General features: G+C 31.0%; 2 protein-coding genes across 2 annotated transcripts in view; one reads left to right on the top strand and one right to left on the bottom strand.

Moving 5' to 3' along the window:
• LOC113385884 overlaps nt 1-22,665 on the bottom strand; it is a 74,198-nt gene that overhangs the window by 44,871 nt on the left and 6,662 nt on the right. The gene's annotated exons all lie outside the window — the stretch shown is intronic.
• LOC113385877 lies at nt 18,413-19,261 on the top strand. Its single transcript, XM_026623701.1, has one exon. The coding sequence runs from the start codon at nt 18,413-18,415 to the stop codon at nt 19,259-19,261; it is 849 nt and encodes a 282-aa protein (XP_026479486.1).

Raw genomic sequence — 22,665 nt, 5'->3', positions numbered from 1 at the left:
TTATTAATCATTTTTCAACTAAATAGCTATTCATATTTTATAACAATATATTTCAGTGTATTCAATAGAAAATACTTAATTCAAAGAATTTGGTTCCTCAACGTGGACATAAAATAGCTTCACTCAACCATTTTTGTAACATAATATAAAATAGATTAAAGGATCTTAGTTCATTTATTTAGTTATCACTTCAGCTTATGAAAATAGTATTATTTTATGATTGCTAAATAAAACTATTACATAAAAAACAAACATTTTTGACTGAGTTGCAGCAAAATCTTAAATAATTGTATATTGGTTGAATTAAAATATTTCATACCTGACAGGATTAAATTTTTTTGGTATACGATCCACAATCATTAATCATATCATCATTGCTATAATCTTTAACGTTTCAATCTGTTCGGCAGGATATAATCCCCGTGTTAAATTTTGAATTAATGATTTTAAATCACTGTATCAAACATGTGTGTAAAATATTTTAGATAATTAAAAAACGTGCGATTTGTCTTACTTAAAAATGAGCAATTCCTAGATTGAGATCTGGGTAATAGACATTCAAATTTGAATCATTACAATTAATAAATAAATAAATTATTAAATAGGAATGTTATTTTTTAAGAGAAGACTGGTCAAAACAAAAAAAAATGGTCTAATTTACGTATAATATGTTATTAAATATTTAAAAAGTGCATTAATATAATGCGTTTGAATATAATGTTCAATTCTATTAGCATTCTGCATACATTTTTTTTTTCAAATTAAATGACATGCAAATATTCTGAAGACAATATAAAATGTATAAACATCCTATCTGTATCTAAAACATAGGCCAAAAAAAATCCATTCTTCCTCTATTAAACTCCTTTGGAAATATGCATTTTTTGATAATGCAGAAGTTTCTCAATTCGTTTTCAATAAATACTTTCTTACTAAATTTTTATCTATGCAGTTTTAACTATTTGGTCTTTTATACAACCACATTTGATTAGACTTTAAAAAAAAGATTTCGTATCAAAGTGAGCATGAAATATATATACATAATGACCATAAGGATTTTTTAGTAGATTATAAATCGATAAATGCTACCTAAAAAATACGGCATTATTCTTGGGCAAAAGGGATTCGGCAAATATAACTCGAGACATTTTTTGTTACAAAGACCACCCGCATCCAAAATAAAAATTTCTAAAAAAAATTCAAGATGTGTTATGGTTCACTCGGCAACAACTAGTCTCATGTATAATAATTATATTATTAGTAGCTGAAAAACATGCCATTTTAATTACTTCTAGTGCAACATTTTTATTTTGATGATTTCTAATAAATCTTATCATAATTAGTTACCAATAAAAATTAGCAACAAGTGTTAATTACCTGCTTATTGGAATATTTTAATAATTGATTTGAAATGTTAAAATTATAAGGCGCGTTTAATGTAATAGAACTCTAAGAAAATATTGGCATTCATATCAATAAACTTGCAGCCAAATTATATGATACAGCATACTTGTTAATGTAATGTGTAATAATGATATATTCCTCGAATTAGTTAAATTAACAAAATTAGTCAAGTTAAAAGTATATTTTGTTTTTAGAGTTGGTTGAATTCGATTAATTTAGAAGGTTGCTTGAATTCACCTTTTAGTTTAACTTTTTGCTCAACAACAATAACATCAGGAATATACTGGGCAGACTGATATTATTTTAATTAATCCATAAATTGTAAATTGTGTCCACAGTCGTATATGTTAAAATAAATATAGAAGAAAAATAATACTTCAAAATTAATTCGCTTAGTTTTTATTATTGTTAATATTCTAGAAACGTCTTGAAATTATTGAACAAGCATTTTCTTCCTAATGATATAATAATTATTTTGAAGTAAAACTTCTTGAGGCGCGACTAGGGTGTAAATCCGTACAAAATATTTTTTGGGCATATAACAGATATTACAGTTATTCAAGGAATGAGATATCGCCAGCTAGAAAGTAAAAAATTACAAGCAGTCAATGAATGTATGTTAATTTTAATTACATGAAGTTCTTCAAACACAATTACATGTTGAGTGAAGTTGCAAAAACAATATTTGTTTAAGCGTTGTTTAACATAATCCATTGTCTGAACAAATATTATAGAATATATTAATCAGCAAATACCTCCTTTCTTTAATGAAGGATCATTTCTGAATGCTAATTACAATGACTAACCGTTCATGTCATATTTGAAGTATGACTTTAATTACATTATTGTTTTTAAATATTATATATATGTTTAATGCTATTATAAGTATATAATTTATAATTTATCATTATTTAAATATATATAATGGTTGACACTAATAAATGTGTGCATCACGAGTGTTACCATATTACTAATAAACATTATCCAAAATTGTTATATGATGTATTTATTTTCACTTTAAATGCCATCTGTACAGCAGCAAATAAGTTTTACTTCAATCGCGTGTGAACCTTACGCGCACTCTTTTTTATTTAGATTTACTCAAGATACTTTAGAATGATTCCAAATTTTAAACAATTTAACTATATTGATTTTGCTAGGTTATTTAAAAATCTCACTAATTAATGTTGTTTAAAGATCGCCTGAACCATATTTTGTTTGCAAATGAACATATTATATTCCAAACTAAAATCGTATTTAGCTATGTATTCTACAAAAAAAAAATCGAAATAAAAACGTGCTACTACCGCATTTTTGAAGTAATTTTCTGAACAAAATCAGTCAACCGTACCTAGCATTCACCTTTTGCACAATTGAGGATTCAGCAAGGTGTGACAAAAGAAAAAACAGAGTAATAGACATTCTTATTTTTGTTGTGCATGTAACCACATATATAGCAAGTGTAATCAACCATGATACTTGTTTATTTATCTTTTTTGAATTTGTCGTGCATCGTATATAAAGTTGCTTGTTGTTTGACGGACAAATACGTATGTTGCTGGTGTAACTTGTCAAACCTTACGTATTTATCATGCTCAATGACGTAGTTACTCGAATGTATGAAAGAAGTAGTCGAGCAGGGAAAAATTGAGATTGTACTAACTTATACATCAATACCAAAAAAGAATAGAAAGGGTCAAAGATCGTGTTTCTATACAGATTTGGCCCTACCCTGGTATTTAAATGATTTTGATGCCTTTTTTCGAAAAAATCCGATATACCAAATTTCAACTCCCTAGGTCATCATTTGATCGAGATATCATTGAAAATATGCGAAAGTCACCCCTTTTTCCAGAGTCAAAATATTTCAATATCAATTTGTCTGATACAGTCTTATATGAAATTTACTATATTTTATATAAAAACAGCAAAAGTTATATGCATTTAAATGTTGCTGATGCCCTGCATTAAAGTCTCTTCTCACATTTTCTTTGAAAGGTTAGAAGTGCTGAAAATTATACGGTGTATTCCTTATCAATACAGTAAGCTGCTGTGGGGATTACGAATGTATTTTAATATTTGATACATTTCAAATACGAGATATCACTGGAGATCATGTCAAATCATTCAAAAGTTACATGCACTTAAATAATGCTGAAAAAAAAAAACATCACCTGATACTCTGCATTAAGATTTTTTCTCACATTTTCTTTAAGTGCTGAAAATTATACAGTGTATTGTATACCTTATCAATACAGAAAGTTGCTGTAAGAATATTACGAATATATTTAAATACTTATCCAATTTCAAATACTTTTCAAATACGAGATATCACTGGAGATCTTCTAGCACGCCATATTTGATCCTGTTAAATGGGAATCAAAATTATAGTCCAATGGCTTAGAAAATGTAACTGTTCTGATTGCCATTCAATGTATATTAATAAAAAAATAATACGACTGATAGATATTTGAAATATCAATATTTCATTCATGGATAGCAAAGCACTATGTCAAAAGATTCAAAAGTTTCAATAGTTTAATGTTCTTATAGATTTGTCTTCTAGATTTTTTCATTTCCTATATTTCATTCAAGCTTCAAACTATCAAAGTGCTAAAAATTTACAAGCGTTTAAATGTCGCTGAAATCAAAAATATTCAAAAATCATCGAAGAAAAGATTAATTTTTTGAAAAATTTTCGACATCCCGAATTAATAGAAGCTTAAATCAAAAAGTAGGTAAATTACTATTTGTATTTAGCCAAGAATAACGACAAAAAAGTTGCATTACAATATTCCTATAGGTTATAGGCCGATGTGACTCGAAAGAAAAGCTATATATTAGAAAGTATTTTATATGCTACAAAAAAATAAGCTTAATTTTTGTCCTTTCCGTTTGCATATATGAGTAATATAGTAGTAATATATAAACAAATATATTACTTATATTTGTTTTCCGAACTTTTTTACATTTGAAACACAAATTAGACCCGTAGGGATAATATCAATAATCTAATTCCATTCCTTGAATTTATATTAAATTGAATTTTGTTATAATTTACATTACAAATCGAAAATCTCAATTTTGTCATCAATCATTTTATCAACGACTTATTTTTAGACCTAAAATAGATCAATAACTTTTTTTCAATTCTTCTGTTATAAGTTTGATCATTCTTTTTACGTTATGTTGCGTTTTTATGAGTTTCCAGATATGATATGGATAATAATAATTATAATTAATAAATCGTAGAATTAAATCGAGTCAGATTAAACTTGATTGTGTCATTAATTGCAAAATCAGCTAAAATAAGTAAATTATATCAAACGTATCTGGGCTTACAAATAGTCAGCTAGTGCAAATATTTGTTTTATTATTTTCTCGTTGGTACATTTCGCATTGAACAACATTATCCTGAACGCATTTCACGCTTCAAATAATTCCATTTACGATCGCCCTGATGATAAATAAATACATGTTGTGTGTCTACTTATTAGTTGCCTATACATTACAAATCACTCGAGCGGAATCTACCGGATTTTTACCTTTGAAGCTACTGAAAGTTCTTAATCTTTTCTTTCCATTCTCTCGCGTTTCTTTTGTGACCCCGGATCAACTTTAAGCAGCGATTTAAAACGTTGAAAGTTTGATAAGAGTTTAGTCTCTAAAAATAACTAATTTTTTTGTTTTTGCAAAAAAAAATAGTGTTGTCAAGATCATCAACACATCGTGTTAATTTAATTTTTTCACACTTGGACAACTTGATATCGAGCAGTAGTATCCACTTTTCAGTTGGAAATATAGATTATAATATTTAAAGTAGAATCAGCTCTTCCTGGTATTACTGCAATTATATAAAATATACACCTTCACTACTTGAGAGGACAATCTTCTGGGTTCAATAAACTAAAACTCAACTAAATAAAAAAGCATAATAAAATAATAGGACAACCATTGTTTTCTCCTATAATACGACATATAGTTGAAGAGAAGTTTAATTGCAACAACTTATGGAACTATCATTTCTGCTTGCAGTTTCAAAAAATAAAAAGTTTCTTTCATACTTAGAAATTGCGAAATATAACAACTGATCATATACTCATTTTTAACTTTTACATAGAACTATGTAATTTGTTTAAAAAAAAATTCATTTGCTCATCATTCCTGTTTTTAAACGCATATATTATCGTATTTTATATAAGTGATCAACAAGATGCAAGTGGCATTTTGTGCTGTAATCCAGTCATTTAAGCTTAAATTAGGTAAGAATCTCGGAATTCGAGATACCCAGCTGTAAGTTTGTAAATACTTGTATATTGACAACCTAAAGTTGTCTCAAAATCTACATATTGTAGAGTGTCAATACCATATGTAGGGTTTGAGACAACTTTTGGGTGTCAATATACAAGCATTTACAGACTTACAGCTGGGTATCTCGATTTCCGGGTGAACTTACTATAATGACTGGACTACTGGCGTAAGTTGCTTAAACTTTCTGATATGGTAAATAATTGATTTATTCAATAAATATTTGATTGATATATGATCAACCAGTCTATTTGTTAATCTATTTAAGAGACTACCTATTTTGGTGTCAAAGTTCTCAATTTGTATATTTTGTACTTCCCTACTTGTCGACCCGATTACATTACAATTCTACCTGTATACATGTCTACCTAGCAACTTTTGATCTTGTCTACGAGACTATCTGTTTGCCTTCCTATTTGTCTACTTTTCTTCCTGTCTACCTGTTAACTTTTCTACCTGTCCACCAGGCCACAAGTCAACAAGTCATCTGTGCGTCAATATTTCTACATGCATAGAAATAAATAATAATGATCTTTGATGATCATTTCAAACCACCAAAGTTATTTTTTTTTTTAATTTTTACTGCAACTCCAAAACCGCTAGATATGCCATTGCCAAAAACACAATTAATTTTTTACTCAATGCATGTAATTACTTTATACATAAATTACTTTATCTCACTCTACGGGAAGATAAAAATATGTATGATTACATTTTGCACTAAAAGAAGTTTATTTGATTTTTCCAAAGTAAACAGCATCATTATTCATAATTATCTTGGCATAAATTATAAGAACAAAACTATGATTGGCGTTATTATCATAATATAGAACGTAATTGTTTACTTAATTAAAGCTGTAATATTTGTAATTAATAAAATAATTTTAATATTATACAAAATTCTGAAACACATACAATAATACTCTATATACTGTTAATTTTTTAATCTGATCGATTTCATGCATTATAATTATATATCAAATAATTTTATATGAAATAATTCTTTCATGAATGATGACAAAATTAAGATTTCCGATTTGACTTATAAAGGTGTTAATTACTTTTCGATAATGAACGATAGCAATTTGTAATTTAGTGATAAAGTCAATTATTCGCATGTATGCAATAAGTTTCAGTATTTTATCTGATTGTAAGTAATGGTTTTTTGGTCATAAAAAAATACCGCTAAAATATATCAGAGGCCCAGGCATTAAGGAACACTTATTGCAAGATCGAAACGGATTAATGTTTTGAGAACTTTATTTATTGCTTGAATTTTCTTTTGCACTTTTCAAATTTATTGGCAATTCATATGTATACCAAGTTATACATAACTTACAGCAAAGCATAAATTAATCAACTTAAAATGCTTATGTTTTGGCTAAGTATATGTGATTATTACTCTTCTCTGATGGTGTTATATGTCTCCTTTAGTTATGCCAAACGACGTTAATCACAAGTTAAAAAATAATGGTTTTGCAATAAAAATACTAAACTAAATGTGTTTTTTTATTTAAATACTTGGCTCATATAAATTAGTTACTCCATCAACTCAAAGTTTAAATATTAACTCTGTATTTAATTAGTGCTTCCAAAACCTGAACGCATTAATCAATTCCTCGTTGATTTTATGCCAATGGGACCTGTTTGCACGCCGATTATTTCTCGTTAGTTTTATAATAAGTGAGGTGTTAACTTATCTCAGAGATCTGATAATTAGTTTTCGTCGATATCAGAACGTGCAAAAGTTCTTTAGTTTTATTATAATTTTTTTCTTGATAACTTTTGAACAAATCTTGTCTTAGGTCAGATCACAAGAAAATTAATGATATATTGGAATCTTCCAAGCTGAGTAAGACTTCAGAGGAATGATTAATTTTGTACTAAAATGTAATTGAATTCTTGATAGGAACGAAAAACAGATCAGAACAAGCTATAAATGGAATCTTGCCTAAACACAAACTGCCTAAATTTTTATATATACATAATATAAGAAGGGCGAGTATACTTACATTTACTTAAAGTAAATGAGGGAGAAAGAAAAAAATAGTAAATATAGAAATCAATTAACATAAATATTAAAACTCAAGTAATGTTTAGTAAGACCACATTCCCACGACGGTTGTGACAGGCCTGAACATAGGTTAAAAAAATAGCCTTGAATACCAAAATGATTTATAACGACTTTTATTGACAGAAATATGTCAAACAACACAACATAATCACTTAAAAGCTTATAAACATGATATAGCAAAACCTATTTTTTTAAACAAAATTATATATGAGTAAGAAATTTCCTTCTCTTTTTCTTTTTTATTATTTTATTTTCATTATTATAATAATTATTATATTTAGCAGCTGACAAGTTGTTTACAATTGATTGTTTTTCTTTTGTCTTATATTTGTGTCTTACTCATGTTAGATTTTTTTATATGTTTAATCTTAATTCCTAATTTATTATATTTATATGCCTAATCTAAATTCCTAAATTTGTCATAAACGAGCCTAACTCCCACTTTTGAAAACAAATCATCGGTATGACCGAGCTAAATTATCTACTACAAAAACCAATTGCTGGTAATTAACTACAAATAATTAACTTACAGCCTCATATCAAAAAAGTGATCGATCTGTATACAAGTAAGACTTATTAAGAATTCAATCAAACAAACTTATTTATAACTCTTTAAAGCAATGCAGTCTACAAATCATATTAATGTAGGGCGCTGACTCAACGCAATAATGGAAACTTGTTCGAACAAACATACTTCATCTATTTCCCTTTATACCCTATCTCAAATCAGACTGTCACTACCCTACCCTGGCACATCCGTTCCCTGTTTTCTCTAGCTAGAAAGTTGTATAAATTTTATGGACAATTGAGAATTTTAGGCATTTTAGCAATTAAAATTTGGCTAAAATTCACACAAAAATTTCCAAAACTCTTCCATAAAATGGCTACGAATTAAGTGGTCTGTGATTATCCGAACCAATTGGCGCGTGATCATTTATGACATATAAATCTCAGCATCAGGTTTGTACGGTACTTATACTGGTTTTTATCAATTACACAAGCGTTTCATTACAGGTTTTGGCACATGGACTATTGCCCATAGGTTATATTTAACAATATGTGAATCTTTACGCAGACCGTACAATTAAGATTAATCGACACGAGAAAGAAGTTCTTCGAGACCGACCTTTCAAAGTCGTAAATCAGACGTGAAATATCATGTAATCATGGGGTACATCTGACCCGTAAGGTGCACCATATCAAATATTTGTAGAGGTGCCCCAGGGGCGTATTGTTAGATTTCAACAGGTTTTTTGTTACATGGAATAGAATAAAATAAATTTCGTCACTTAAAAGTAAATTTTCCATTTGAGATAATGAATAATTTAAAATAACTTTTCGGCAGAGGGAGGCAAAGGGTTTTCGTGAAGCATATGATTTTGTAAAAATATCTAATTTAAAAATATACATTAATTCTTTCGTTAATTTCAAAGCGATCTTAAATATAACCTGATTTTCAATAAATTGATCGCCTAATATTCTCGAATTTAAAAAAAAACTGTAAAACCCACACATGAATTAATCGAATCGAATATTTCACATTATTCTGCGACTATATTTAATATCATATTCTGACTTTGTTGTAATATCTTCACTACTAAGGTTTTGATGTATTTCAAGTAATTATAATAAGGTTTTTTCTTTTTTTTAAGTAATATTCAAACTTTCATACAATGATCTTCCTATAGGGAAAGTTATTGTAATCGTCCAAAAATCGAAATTGAAAATGAATGTATGGATACAATTTTTCGTCCATGTTTTCGTTCGCACAGATCAACCGATTTGAATAGTTCGAAAAACATTTGATTAGTGTTTGGCAAAAAGTGCAAAAAATAAAAATCGAGTTTTTGAGAGAACAGAGCATCCGACTTGAATGATTCAAAAAACATTCAATTCGTAATGTCGGGGGAAGTGCTAATTAGTTTTTAACAAAGACAGGCCCAGCCTTTTCGGAGATACAAATGGAGAATATGCCGAAAAATATGCTCTACAAAATTGGTTAATTTGAGTAAGTATAACTTCTCATTTTAAGAATGTATAAATCAACAAAGTTAATTAATAAACATCAAAATATAAAAAATATAGAAAAATGTGTTGCAAAAATTGCTATAATTTGAATTTCGAACTTAAATAGTTGTTGTAAAAATAGTTTGATTAATAGTTTTATTTACGGTCTAGTAGTAAAAAACTCAAAACTAATACTCACAGTATATAGCTTGGATAAAAATAGTTTGCAACCAATAATTTAATATATAAATTGTGTGAGTAATAAAATTATGTGTGTACATATTTTCGGAAAAAAATACATAAATGTATAGGGCAGGACGGGACACAAAGATCCAATTTGAATTACAATTAGAGTAATTATATTGTGAAAACCAAACCAATTATATCACAACAAATAACACATATCGAACAAAGAACTATAACTCCCAGCTAATACTATATTGTAGAAATGAGTTGTTATTGCAGTTTTTCAGAAATTTGTCACCTGGTCCTTTTTACCCCTAAGGCGGGGTAAAATTGGACAAAATACTAACAACATCTACATAGTTCAATCAATCCCAAATAAAAATTTCATGAATACATTTTTTACAGAAATAACACTGTATATAAGCTTGATCTGGTATTTTGTCTGAAAAAATCATCAGCAGAGTTAGAATAACTATTTATTTAGTTCAACTATATTAATAGCTATATTTTAACTTAGTTCAGTTTTTTGCAGCTTTTTATTGTTTACACCTTTTCCAGGGTGAAGGTTCTGTTGGTCTTTTTTACACCACCTTCGTGTAAACTTTTATAGAAGTTATATAAACAAACTGTTAAATGGTACTTATAATTAACAATACATCTTATAAAACAATTGACTAATGTATATTTAAAAATTATATTAAGGTCTTTTAAACTTAAAAATAGTGCTCACTACCCAAAAAACTAACAAAAAAATACTTTTGTTATGGATTTTCAAATATTGTTGTTTATCTCCTGATAGCAACATCGTAAGAATTAAAATGGTGGCCGGTTATACATCTTTTTCTCTACTTTTAAATATTGTTAAATTATTCTAAAATTTATTTGTTTTTTATGATATCGATGGTGAATGTCCGCGCACCTTTAAGCCCCGCTATACTCTATATATAAAATAAAATTTTTTATTTTCGATTTTTGGACGATTACTATAACTTTATAGAACAGTTAATAACAAATAGTAGGTTTTCGAAAAGTGAAAAGAGCGTCAACTTGCAAGGAAATATATAAACAAAGTTTAATTGCATGAAAATCATAAAGAACCCTAAAAAATATTTGACTGGTGAATGTAAGTTTAATAAAAACAAATGCAGTGAAACTCCTTAATATTATTTTAAACGCGCTTATCTGAGATGCAATTCTGTTGGTGAAACGCATTAAGAAGCGCTTTTATTCGGATGTTGAATGCTGGCGGCGATTTTAACAACTGAGGCGTCCGCAGTAACGCTTCCACAAGACACCTGTAGCGGCCAAAACGGGCGTGGCTCACACAAAACCCTACACGAGATGAGATGAAAAAATGAAACACAGAACAAAAGGACTCCAGAAATCCAAATAAAAATAAAATATGCGGCACACGAAATTAAGTATCATAAAACAACAGCGCCCATTGTTTGAGAGGGAAATAAAAAGCACGCGCGAGCCACTTTTACGAAATATGTAGAATGTAGAGCGAGGTATCGTAACCAAATATTGTATGAACGGAATATTATAAAAAATATTTTCGTATTTTTTTCGTATTTTTTTGCATTATTTAATTTATGATTATAACTAGTGGTGCATGGCATAGTTCCTTATGCCAAATAGCTAAAACTTCCCTCACCAAAAATTATTTTTTCTTAGAAAAGATTCAATTTTTTGAAAACTTGAGAATTTGAGAAAATTTTTGAGAATTTTGAAAAAAATTGACTCTTTTGAAAAATTTGCTTTTTTTTATTTTGAAAAATTTGAACTTTTTTTAAGGTAAACGTGTTAGCTGCGTAGAGACGAAATAACGAAGCACATAAGCTATCAATATTCCCAAGTAAAGACTGATATTGCTACTGCTCGATATCAGGGTTGTTCGTAACGGGGATTGAACCCGCTACCCCTCTAATTGCAAACCTACTCACTAACCACTCTGTCACGAAGGCTCCCCAAAATGTAAATTTATTTAAAATTGTGTAGAACTGTTTCTGGAACAAAATTGCTTTGCTTAGACAACAAAATGTATCTCATTATTTAGCTAAAAATATATTGTTACTTTATAGATGTTATAATAAACGCTGAGTAATCAAAATTCGTATGCCAACCCAAATAACAACACATTGACCATAAAATTTAAACTTCATAAGATGAATTGCAACGATTGTGATTGTTGCTATATAGGAAAAATATATCACGGAAATGAATTAACATATTTATAATTTCAACAACCCTAAGCAATTTAAAACCATGTTATAGAAATATATTTCTTATTTTAACCACATTTTCAATATTATTGTACCAGAAGAAAATGTTTTAATAGCATAACTCTATTAAATAGTATAAATAATTATGTTAAAATAATTTTTAACTCTTAAAGAACACAGGTTAATTTAGATAAAAATATATTTTGCTGGTGTTGAAATTAAACCAAATTGAAGCACGGTATGTTATTAGAGATTTTTCTTCTTCATGTTTTCAATAATTCAGTAATGGCAATTGAAATTAATAAATTTATATTACTATCTTAAATTTCTCTCATATAAAATGCATTATCAAAAAATTTTCAAATTAATTTCAAAAATTGTATATGAAACATTTATGTATCTAAATATTTATTTATCGCTTTAACAATAGAAGTTTAATTCACAAGATATATCTATTATAATACAAAAGCATTTTACAGAATTTAAAACTAAAAGATACCAAACGATAAAATTACATGATTGCTATTTGTTAAATTTTTTCTTAACCTCGATCCGTGGTCAAAAATCTCAGTCGTACATTAGTCAGATTTATTTATTGGGCTCATCGCGTTTTGTAAAAACTAATGTGTGTTTATGATACTTTTATATAACACTGGTTTTATAATTTACAATACCACCTGTTGAACTATTTATTACAGGGATGAAGAGCAGAAAACAACTAATGAAATAAGGATTTGTTTGAAAGCACCGTGTTTGAGTAGTGTTAAATGGCTTTCTGAAGAATGACGAGTAGGTTTTTGGAATTAGTTAAAATAAACAGTTGGTCGATGGGGTATTAGTAATGGATTTAAATGGTTTTGATTGCAGAGGCAAAATTGGAAGATTGAATATTCAGCATCAATAGGAGTTGTTTTAAGAATACATGCAGTTTCTAGACTTATCGAACATTTGCAATGAAAAAAAATTTACAAAAAAAAGTGAACTGAATTTGTCGAACGTAATCATAGTATATAATATTTTTATTTTATATTATAATTTTTTTTTTAGGTCTGGAGGCATATAACAACATTTAGGTTCGACATTATAAATTGTATTTAAATGATTACAATAATCATTACTCTAAAGTTAAAAATATTAAAAACACTTTATGATAATATATCGTACTTCAAATTGGTTCTGTCAGTATGTGAGCAAAATCATGTTTTCAATAAATATTTATTTAATAAAATTGATTCGACCTATTGATGATTAGTTATTTTTTGCTTTATTGTTCAGGTAAAAATAATTATTTTAATATATAAATTTATACATCGGACATTTTTACTCTAATTGTAAAATTAAGTTTGATAATAACGTTTTAATAAAAATATACAAAATGAATATATATTGCAAATTCAGAAACTTTTTAGTAAAAAGCACATTATGTTGTGCACTTTAATGTTTGTTTATTTATTTATTTATGAATCATTAGAGGGTATTAAAATTTTTGTAATTAAAAAAATTAAAACTATTATTAGTCGTAAGTAAAAGTAATAGACGTAGTATAACAATTCTTAGTCCCAAGTTTGATCCCAACCTCAGCCAGCTCGGTATCGAGCGGTATGATACCAGATTTTCACATGAGATCTTGAGTAAAAATATCTTTTCGAGGGCTACGTACGCATTTAATCATTAGATTGTATAATGTCAGGAGTTTTAGATGTAAAACCTGACCTAGAAAAACGCACAAACGTCAAATGCTGTCAAAACTGCATCTTTGTGATGTGTCATAATAACATATAATAGAAGTTAGGTTTTATGTGAAGAATGCCTGAGCGCACAGCAAATACATTTTGACTGTTTTTAGTACCATTTTATGTGAAAAAAGCAGCGTGACATAGCTTTGCCAAAATATTTTTGTATTTTACAGCAAAATTGACCTGCAAAATTGGCAGCAAAAATAAGTCTTGTACAAATAGCATGTAAGACAAAAAGTTCTGATAGCAGTTAGAATATAAAAAAACAATAAATTACTGCAATACTTTTCACTGATTCAATTTCATCAATATATATTTTTAAAACATCAATTCGCAAAATGTGCTGGCTCCAAGATTTTTTGCCTACTTTATAATTCGCGTGCAATAAGATTAATTTGAAATAACTAACACCTATCAATTACATATATAATTTATTTCATAATCTAAGCCTGCACCTTGCGAATGTAACACGTGATATTAAAAAACTAAACGATTTGAAAATTATGAATTAGAAAAAATATTTAATCAATCATCACCTCTCCATATGATGTGATTAGAGAGGAAGAAAACTAACCACCTTATATGAGATTTGGCTACATAAAAACAGTCTCACGTCTCCAAATGCACGTACCGTAATTGATTTCAGGAGAAATCGCTCACACGAATATAAAAGTTAACTAGTGGGGTGGGTGGCATCGTGCCTTAAGGCAAATTGCTGGAACTTCCCGTACCGTAGCGAAATGTTCGAGGATTACTGAATGTTTTCAAATAGATTATTATAAATATTGTAACATTGTCTAATATTTATAAATATTATATAAACTGAATTGCAGAGTTGAAATTATTTGTAAAGTATATTAGAACTATAGTCAGATTTAAAAATAAATATTTTCGATATACAAAAAACTAAAAAAAAAAAAAAAAAAAAAAAAAAAAAAAAAATGAAAAAAATTTTTTTTCCAAAATCGATTATTCTGTTAAGACAAGCAGAAAGTTCTTTGAATCATTTAAATCGGACGCTTAGTTCTCTCAAAAACTGCCATTTTTTACATATTTAGCTCCGTATCTTCAAAATGGCTGGGCCTGCCTTTGCCAAAAACTAATAAACACTTCTCCTAATCATTACTAATTGAATGTTTTTTAGATCATTCAAATCGGATACTCCGTTCTCTCAAAAATACGATTTCTATTTTCTGCACTCTTGGCTCCGTATCTCCAAAACGGCTGGACCTGCCTTTGCCAAAAACTAATCAGCTCTTTTCCCTATCAATAGGAATCGAATGTTTTTTGAACCATTCAAATCGGTTGATCCGTGCGCCCTAAAACGTGACTGGAAATTTGTATCCACACATACATACACACACACACACACACACACACACACATCCATTTTTTCTGAGGTACGCCAAAACGTTCAGAAACCTTCAAAACGTCGAGAAATGTAAAAATTTTCAATTCCGATTTTCGGCCCATTACAATAACTTACCCTACGGGAAGTTAAAAAACGAAAATAATGGATCGACTTTTGATGCATTAAATTACACGTATATGCCCCGTTGTATAAATAAATATATTTACAATACCAAAGCGAAGGCACGAAGCCGTGAGCAAACATATTAAAAATAATTACTCTCAGAAATTTCAAAATTGCTTGCGATCGCAAGCGCGGCCCGAGCGCCGCGATTTTAAAATATACAACGTTGTCTTTATAACGGAAAAGGTGATAAATAATAATTACAAGATGGTTTATAAAGGACGTAAATTTAATCAATGTGGAAATATTTAATTTTTAAAAATTGTTATGATGATTTTTATTAAAGTCTTGCAATATATTTTATATTTACCGAGGCCCTCTTCATATTGGATAAATGGCAAGTTTTTGATTTGAATTGCTACTTATACTTGTACTACGTTGTTAAACTTAGGTGCATTCAGGGTTATTCTTGAATATGAAAAACCACTCTTATATTAATTAAACCAACCTTATATTATTTTTACTACAAAACAGTTGCTGTCAAAGGCCACACTACCAAAGTTATAACATTTTTTTTTTATTTGGATTTGATAATTTTATTTCATTTTTTTTATAAATTAATGCATAGTATTCGTTTTTGAATTATGTCTTTGAAAAATATAAAAAGATAATAAATAAGTAATTGGTTTTAACAAACACTTATAAACTATTTCAAATATAAAGAACAATTTTTTAAGATAAGTGTCTAGCAGCCACTGGTTCCTTGATACTCATATCCAGCCAGCTTGATGTCAAGCAGTAGAAATGTCAAATTTTTATTTGATATTATAGATTTAAAAGAGTTCAAGTGAAAATTTTTGTACATTGCTGCAAAAATCACAACAAAAATGACAACTACTGGGATCATTCTAATTGTATCAAAAGAATTACTGAATATCTTTGTATAAAAATAGACAGATTGTAATGAACAAGAATAAAACTAATGTTTTCTAGGTTTTCCAAATACAAAACCGCCGCTATGACCGAATAAAGCCGATATATCAAATTGAAATAAAAAAATTCTATTCATACCTCAGCAGTAGAATCAATAATATTTTGATATAAATTCTTTAATAAAACAGTTTAATTAGAGTCAATTTTATATTTAGGTGAGTATTATAAATTATCATATTTAGCAACCAGAAATTTATTATGCATATGTTTAAAACAACTATGAAAGTTCGATAATTTGTTATATTACAAAAGATATATCTACACATTTGCATTTTCTAAACCGCTAAACCAGAACTTGATAACTCATCAAATGGGCATGTTTGCACATTTCCTCTAAATTTTCGAAATACTTTTAATATTACCAAATTGCGTAATATTTTTTCTCTGAAAACCTGACTGACAAAATGATTTATGTTTCAATTCTAACGATACTATGATCCATATATTTAATCCCATCAGTGATTTTATTCAAAATATCAGCATTATAAGTAAATGCTTCAAAATTATATGCGCCATTTTAAAATTGCAAACACTTTAGATAATTTGGATTAGAAAAGATGGTAAGTAAACTCATTGGTCAGTACGATTCTATCAGGATCTTTACTAGATTTGGGTATCAGAATAATTTATTCTAAGATTTATTTCTAAGATCTTTCAATATGATGATATTCAATACTTTCAATGTGATGATTGAGGGACCGATTCTGCTGCATAAGAGACCATAACATTGGTCTATGGGCAAAACTATGTTATGTTAAACTTTCCTTACAAAATCGTTCTGAATATTGTCAAAAGTCATGTGATTGCTCTACCAGTCAGGTGTTTTTTTCAGGTTGCCAGTTAGAAAACCTAACCTGGAAACCGCACAAATGTCCAAAAAACGATCTTAAATAACAGGGTTTTTCTGGCACAGCTTCATAACTTCAGGTGACGTTGCAGTTTATGTGTAAAGCGCCTGAATGCACAGTAAATACATGACATTTTGACAGTATTCAGTATGATTCAGTAGCATAATGTATGGAAGTTGAAGCAAAACATGGCCTTGCCATAACATTTGTCTGTTTGCGGCAGAATCGGTCTCTGAGTTATAAAATATTGTTAAAAATCTCACAAGGATTTTTTTGGTGGGTCTGTTTTCCTCAAACATCTCCAGAAGAGAATAAACCTTTTAGATTTATCAAGTAAACAGATAATATAGATTTATTATTCTTTCTGTATTTTCCTCTCATCAATTTTCAAAATTAAAGTGACTACCACTGGCTATTATTTGAAAATCTAATCTCTACACATTTGTCATCAAAATTACTGAATATCTTTCCACGCAGATAGAAAAATTATTGAATGCCTTTCTCTGCTTGAAATATATAATGAAGAAAGTAACATAAATGGTTACTAATATAATAATAAAATTAAGTTAAATTAAGAATATTGTAAAAATTCGAAATCAATCTATTATAACAATGTTATTAACAAATTACTTCCAAATTAATTTGAACAAAGTCTTGTAGTTATACGTATACTTGATACTACACAAATAATATTATACAAATACAATAGAGCCTCGATTAACCGGACTAATTGTTGTCGATAGGCATTCGGTTTGCAGCGACACTAGCTCTCCTACTATTGAAAATAGTAGTAAAGAGCTACACTAGCCTCCACACTATTAGGGACCCTAATATGTGGAGGGGGTCAGGCTTCCAGGTATATAACCAAAGCAGCTACCATCCTCGATCTCTTTTCTCTTCTACTGGTCGAGCAGGCAACACCTAGGAAAACGACGGAGTCCAAGCGAGGAATACCAAGAATACCAGAATTCAACCAAGAAGATTTTGTAATTATTATAATTTTGTAATAAACTTTATTTTTCATTTATAGTGTCTTGATTTTTATATGTGGGACCACCCCACATAATTGGTGACCCCGACGCTGAATTGGACCACATAGCGTGTGAGCTAAAATACAATAGTCGATTATTCGCATAGAAGACAATAAAAAACAAACAATGAATGAAGACATGCAGGACCCTAAAGGGGAACTGGACGCAATCTCACGCACTCCGCATCTACCGCCATTTATAAGTGAGAAACCGACATTGTGGTTCACTATAGCCGAAGCAATATTTTCTCGATGCCGCATCATCAATGACCTGGCTAAATATGAATTTGTAATAGCTCACCTGGATTGCAAATATTTACTCCAAATAGAGGACGTTATAAATTCTCCGCCTGCAGAAAATAAATACATAAAACTAAAGGAGGAATTAATCAAAAGGCTATCAATTTCCGAACGGCAAAGGATAAGACAATTACTTTTGCAAGAAGAATTTGGTGATCGAAGTCCTTCTCAGTTCCTACGTCACCTTCGTTCATTGGTCGGAACAACTACAGTCGACAATTCACTCCTACGAGAAATCTGGATTCAACGACAACCGGTCCAGACTCAACAAATATTGCAAACCCAGATCAATGGAGACCTAGAAGAACTTGCATCCCTCGCCGACAAAATATGTGAGATTGCACAACCGCCAGTAGTCGCAGCAACTAGTAACAACCAACAGCAAGACATCATACAAAAACTAATTGATAAAAATGATCAACTAACACAGCGTGTGGAAGATCTTACAGAGCAATTAGCCAAGTTAACCTATCGTAGCAGACTCAACCTATCAACAAATAGAAACCGTAGCCCTTTTCGACAAGACAGGTCTAACCACTTCTTCAGGCCGAGAAGTACTTCTAGATCGCGCAACCGAAATACATTCTGTTGGTACCACGCCAAATTCGGAAAGAAGGCAAGAAAATGCGAGAGTCATTGTTCGTTCAGAGAGGAAAACTCCAACGGCAAGGAGTGATGGCGACCTATCCTTGCTCTTCATCAAGCCGTCGCCTCTTCATAAGTGATCGCAGAACTAAGGTACAGTTTTTGGTCGACACAGGTTCAGACGTTTGCGTGTATCCAAGGCGCTTAACTGCTAAACCTAATCCTCAACTAAACTATACTTTGTCTGCAGCCAATGGAACCAACATACGCACGTACGGGGATATTATTTTACAATTAGATTTTGGACTAAGAAGAAATTTTACTTGGAGATTCATCGTAGCAGACGTAACAATGCCTATACTTGGAGCAGACTTTTTGGCGTACTACAATATCATTATCGATATAAAGAATTCTCGTCTACATGACAACCTGACATCACTGTCATCTCCAGGATGTGTCACATTCTCTCGGATACAAAGTGTCAAGTCTATATTTGGAGACAGTGCATACAACAAATTATTAGCTGATTTTCCATCCATCACCAGACCATCAGGCTTGTGTCAAGAAAACAAACACAAAACATTTCATTATATCAGAACCACTCCAGGACCTCCAGTTTCTTCTAGACCACGGCGCCTCAAGCCAGAATTACTTCGCGTAGCCAAAGAAGAATTCAAGAATATGGTAGAATTAGGCATTGCAAGACCCTCCGATAGTTCTTGGTCTTCACCTTTACATCTCACACAGAAAAAGGATTCGACGTGGCGTCCATGCGGAGATTATCGGCTACTCAACTCACGCACAATTCCAGACAAATATCCCGTTCGTCATATTGCGGACTACGCCCATAATTTAGCAGGATGTACTATATTTTCAGTGATCGACTTAGTGAAAGCCTTTCAGCAAATTCCAGTCCATCCTGATGATATTGCAAAAACAGCAATTATAACACCATTTGGGCTGTTTGAGTTCCCGTATATGACTTTTGGACTAAGGAATGCAGCACAAACATTTCAGCGATTTATAGATGAGGTTACACAAGGTCTGGATTTTTGTTACGCATACCTAGATGATATTCTTATATCATCTACATCGCTAGAAGAACACCAAGATCACCTCCGCCAATTATTTCAACGCCTGAAAGACCACGGCGTTGTCATTAATCCAGCGAAATGCGTATTAGGTGCACCCAAAGTTACATTTCTTGGTTATGAAATTTCTAAAGATGGAACTTTGCCACCACAAGACCGTATCAACGATCTCCAAGAATATCCGCTACCGGCAACCTACTCAAAGCTACGACGCTTCATAGGAATGATTAATTATTATCGAAGGTTTATTCCTCACATAGCTGAATTTCTTGCTCCGCTACACAAGCTGCTCTCAGGATCTACCAAATCTGGATCACAACCAATTTCTTGGACTCCACAGCTTCAAGATAACTTCGAGACTTGTAAGAAAGAATTGGCTAAAGCAACATTACTAGCACACCCAGTTCCAAATGCTCAAACAGCATTATTTAGCGATGTATCTAACCATTCTATCGGTGCAGTATTACAGCAGTACATCAATGGCACTTGGCAACCTTTGGGCTTCTTTTCAAAAAAACTATCTGAGAAACAACAACTTTGGCCAGCATATTATCGAGAACTTTTGGCTGGATACGAAGCAATGCAACATTTTCGAAGCTTACTGGAAGGGAGACATTTCATTTGGTTTACTGACCACAAACCTTTAATTCACGCCTTTTCCCAGCGAAAGGACAAGCTGCCGCCAATACAATTAAATCAATTAAGTTTTCTGTCGCAGTTTACAACAGATGTTCGCTATGTTAGTGGACAACAAAACATTGTAGCCGACGCCTTCTCAAGAGCAGAAGCCATAACATCGCCTTTGGATCACTCCGTTATTGCTAAATCGCAAGACGAAGATGAAGAACTGGTAACGCTCTTAAAATCAGATACTGCTCTCAACCTGAAACGCATCGCTATTCCAGGAACCAAAGAACAATTATATTGCGACATATCTCAAATCGATTACGTCCTTATGTTCCTGCTGAACATAGACGACATATTTTCAATACTCTGCACAATCTATCTCATCCAGGTATAAAAACCACAACTAAACTCATTACGGATAGATTTGTTTGGCCTGGCATTCGCAAGGATTGTAGAACCTGGGCTCGAAGCTGCATCTCATGTCAACGCTCCAAAATTGGTCGGCATATAGTCACACCACTTGGAGAGTTCAAAGTGCCACCCGCCAGATTTCTGCATGTTCACATTGACATTGTCGGACCACTTCCTCAATCAAAAGGTTTTAAATACCTATTCACCGCTATAGACCGTTACACACGCTGGCTTGAAGTTTTTCCTCTATCAGATATTACCGCAGAAAGTGTAACCTGGGCTTTCCTATATTCTTGGATTTCACGCTTTGGTGTTCCATCTCAAGTAACAAGCGACCAAGGACGGCAATTCTGTTCAGTTGTTTTTCAAGGAGTAACCAAACTACTAGGAATTTCCCACATTCCTACTACAGCATATCACCCGCAATCAAATGGATTGATTGAAAATGCTCACAGGCCACTGAAAACAGCCCTCATGTGCCATGCAGACCCGTCATGGATGGATTCTCTACCAATTATTTTATTAGGAATTCGAGCTTCTGTTAAAGAAGACATTAAAAGCAGCAGCGCCGAATTAGTATATGGAGAGCCGCTTCGTCTACCTGGCGAATTTCTAATCAGCACACGCAAGGAGATACCAACAAGCGACTTCTTGAGAAATCTACATCGACATTTCGAAACAATACATCCAACTCCTACATCTGCACATGGATCGAAAAAGACTTTTATACATAAAGAACTAAGTAATGCAAAATTTGTATTCCTTAGGGAAGACGCTCTGCGACCACGCTTTCTGTCCATACAGAGGTCCGTATGAAGTCATAGATCGAAACTCCAAAACATTGAAAATTAAAATTGGAGAAGGCAATGTAAGAGTATCCATCGATCGTGTCAAGCCCGCTTTCACCACAGAAGACGACCAAAGTACGAGTTCGACTCCATCCAGCGCTACAGAACATACCTCCAATCAATATAGAACACGGTTTGGACGGGTAGTTCGTCCTCGCATCCAATAAAATTAATACAATTTTATTGACTCGCCAGGGGGGTATTGCAGCGACACTAGCTCTCCTACTATTGAAAATAGTAGTAAAGAGCTACACTAGCCTCCACACTATTAGGGACCCTAATATGTGGAGGGGGTCAGGCTTCCAGGTATATAACCAAAGCAGCTACCATCCTCGATCTCTTTTCTCTTCTACTGGTCGAGCAGGCAACACCTAGGAAAACGACGGAGTCCAACCGAGGAAATACCAAGAATACCAGAATTCAACCAAGAAGATTTGTTGTAATTATTATAATTTTGTAATAAACTTTATTTTCATTTATAGTGTCTTGATTTTATATGTGGGACCACCCCACATATT

Source organism: Ctenocephalides felis, unplaced genomic scaffold (assembly GCF_003426905.1).
Source record: "Ctenocephalides felis isolate EL2017-DRISC unplaced genomic scaffold, ASM342690v1 CF-g0.4_SCAFFOLD_03571, whole genome shotgun sequence".
NCBI lineage: Eukaryota > Metazoa > Arthropoda > Insecta > Siphonaptera > Pulicidae > Ctenocephalides > Ctenocephalides felis.
The sequence above is the reverse complement of the archived record's forward strand: the minus strand, read 5'-3'. Positions and strand labels throughout refer to the sequence as shown.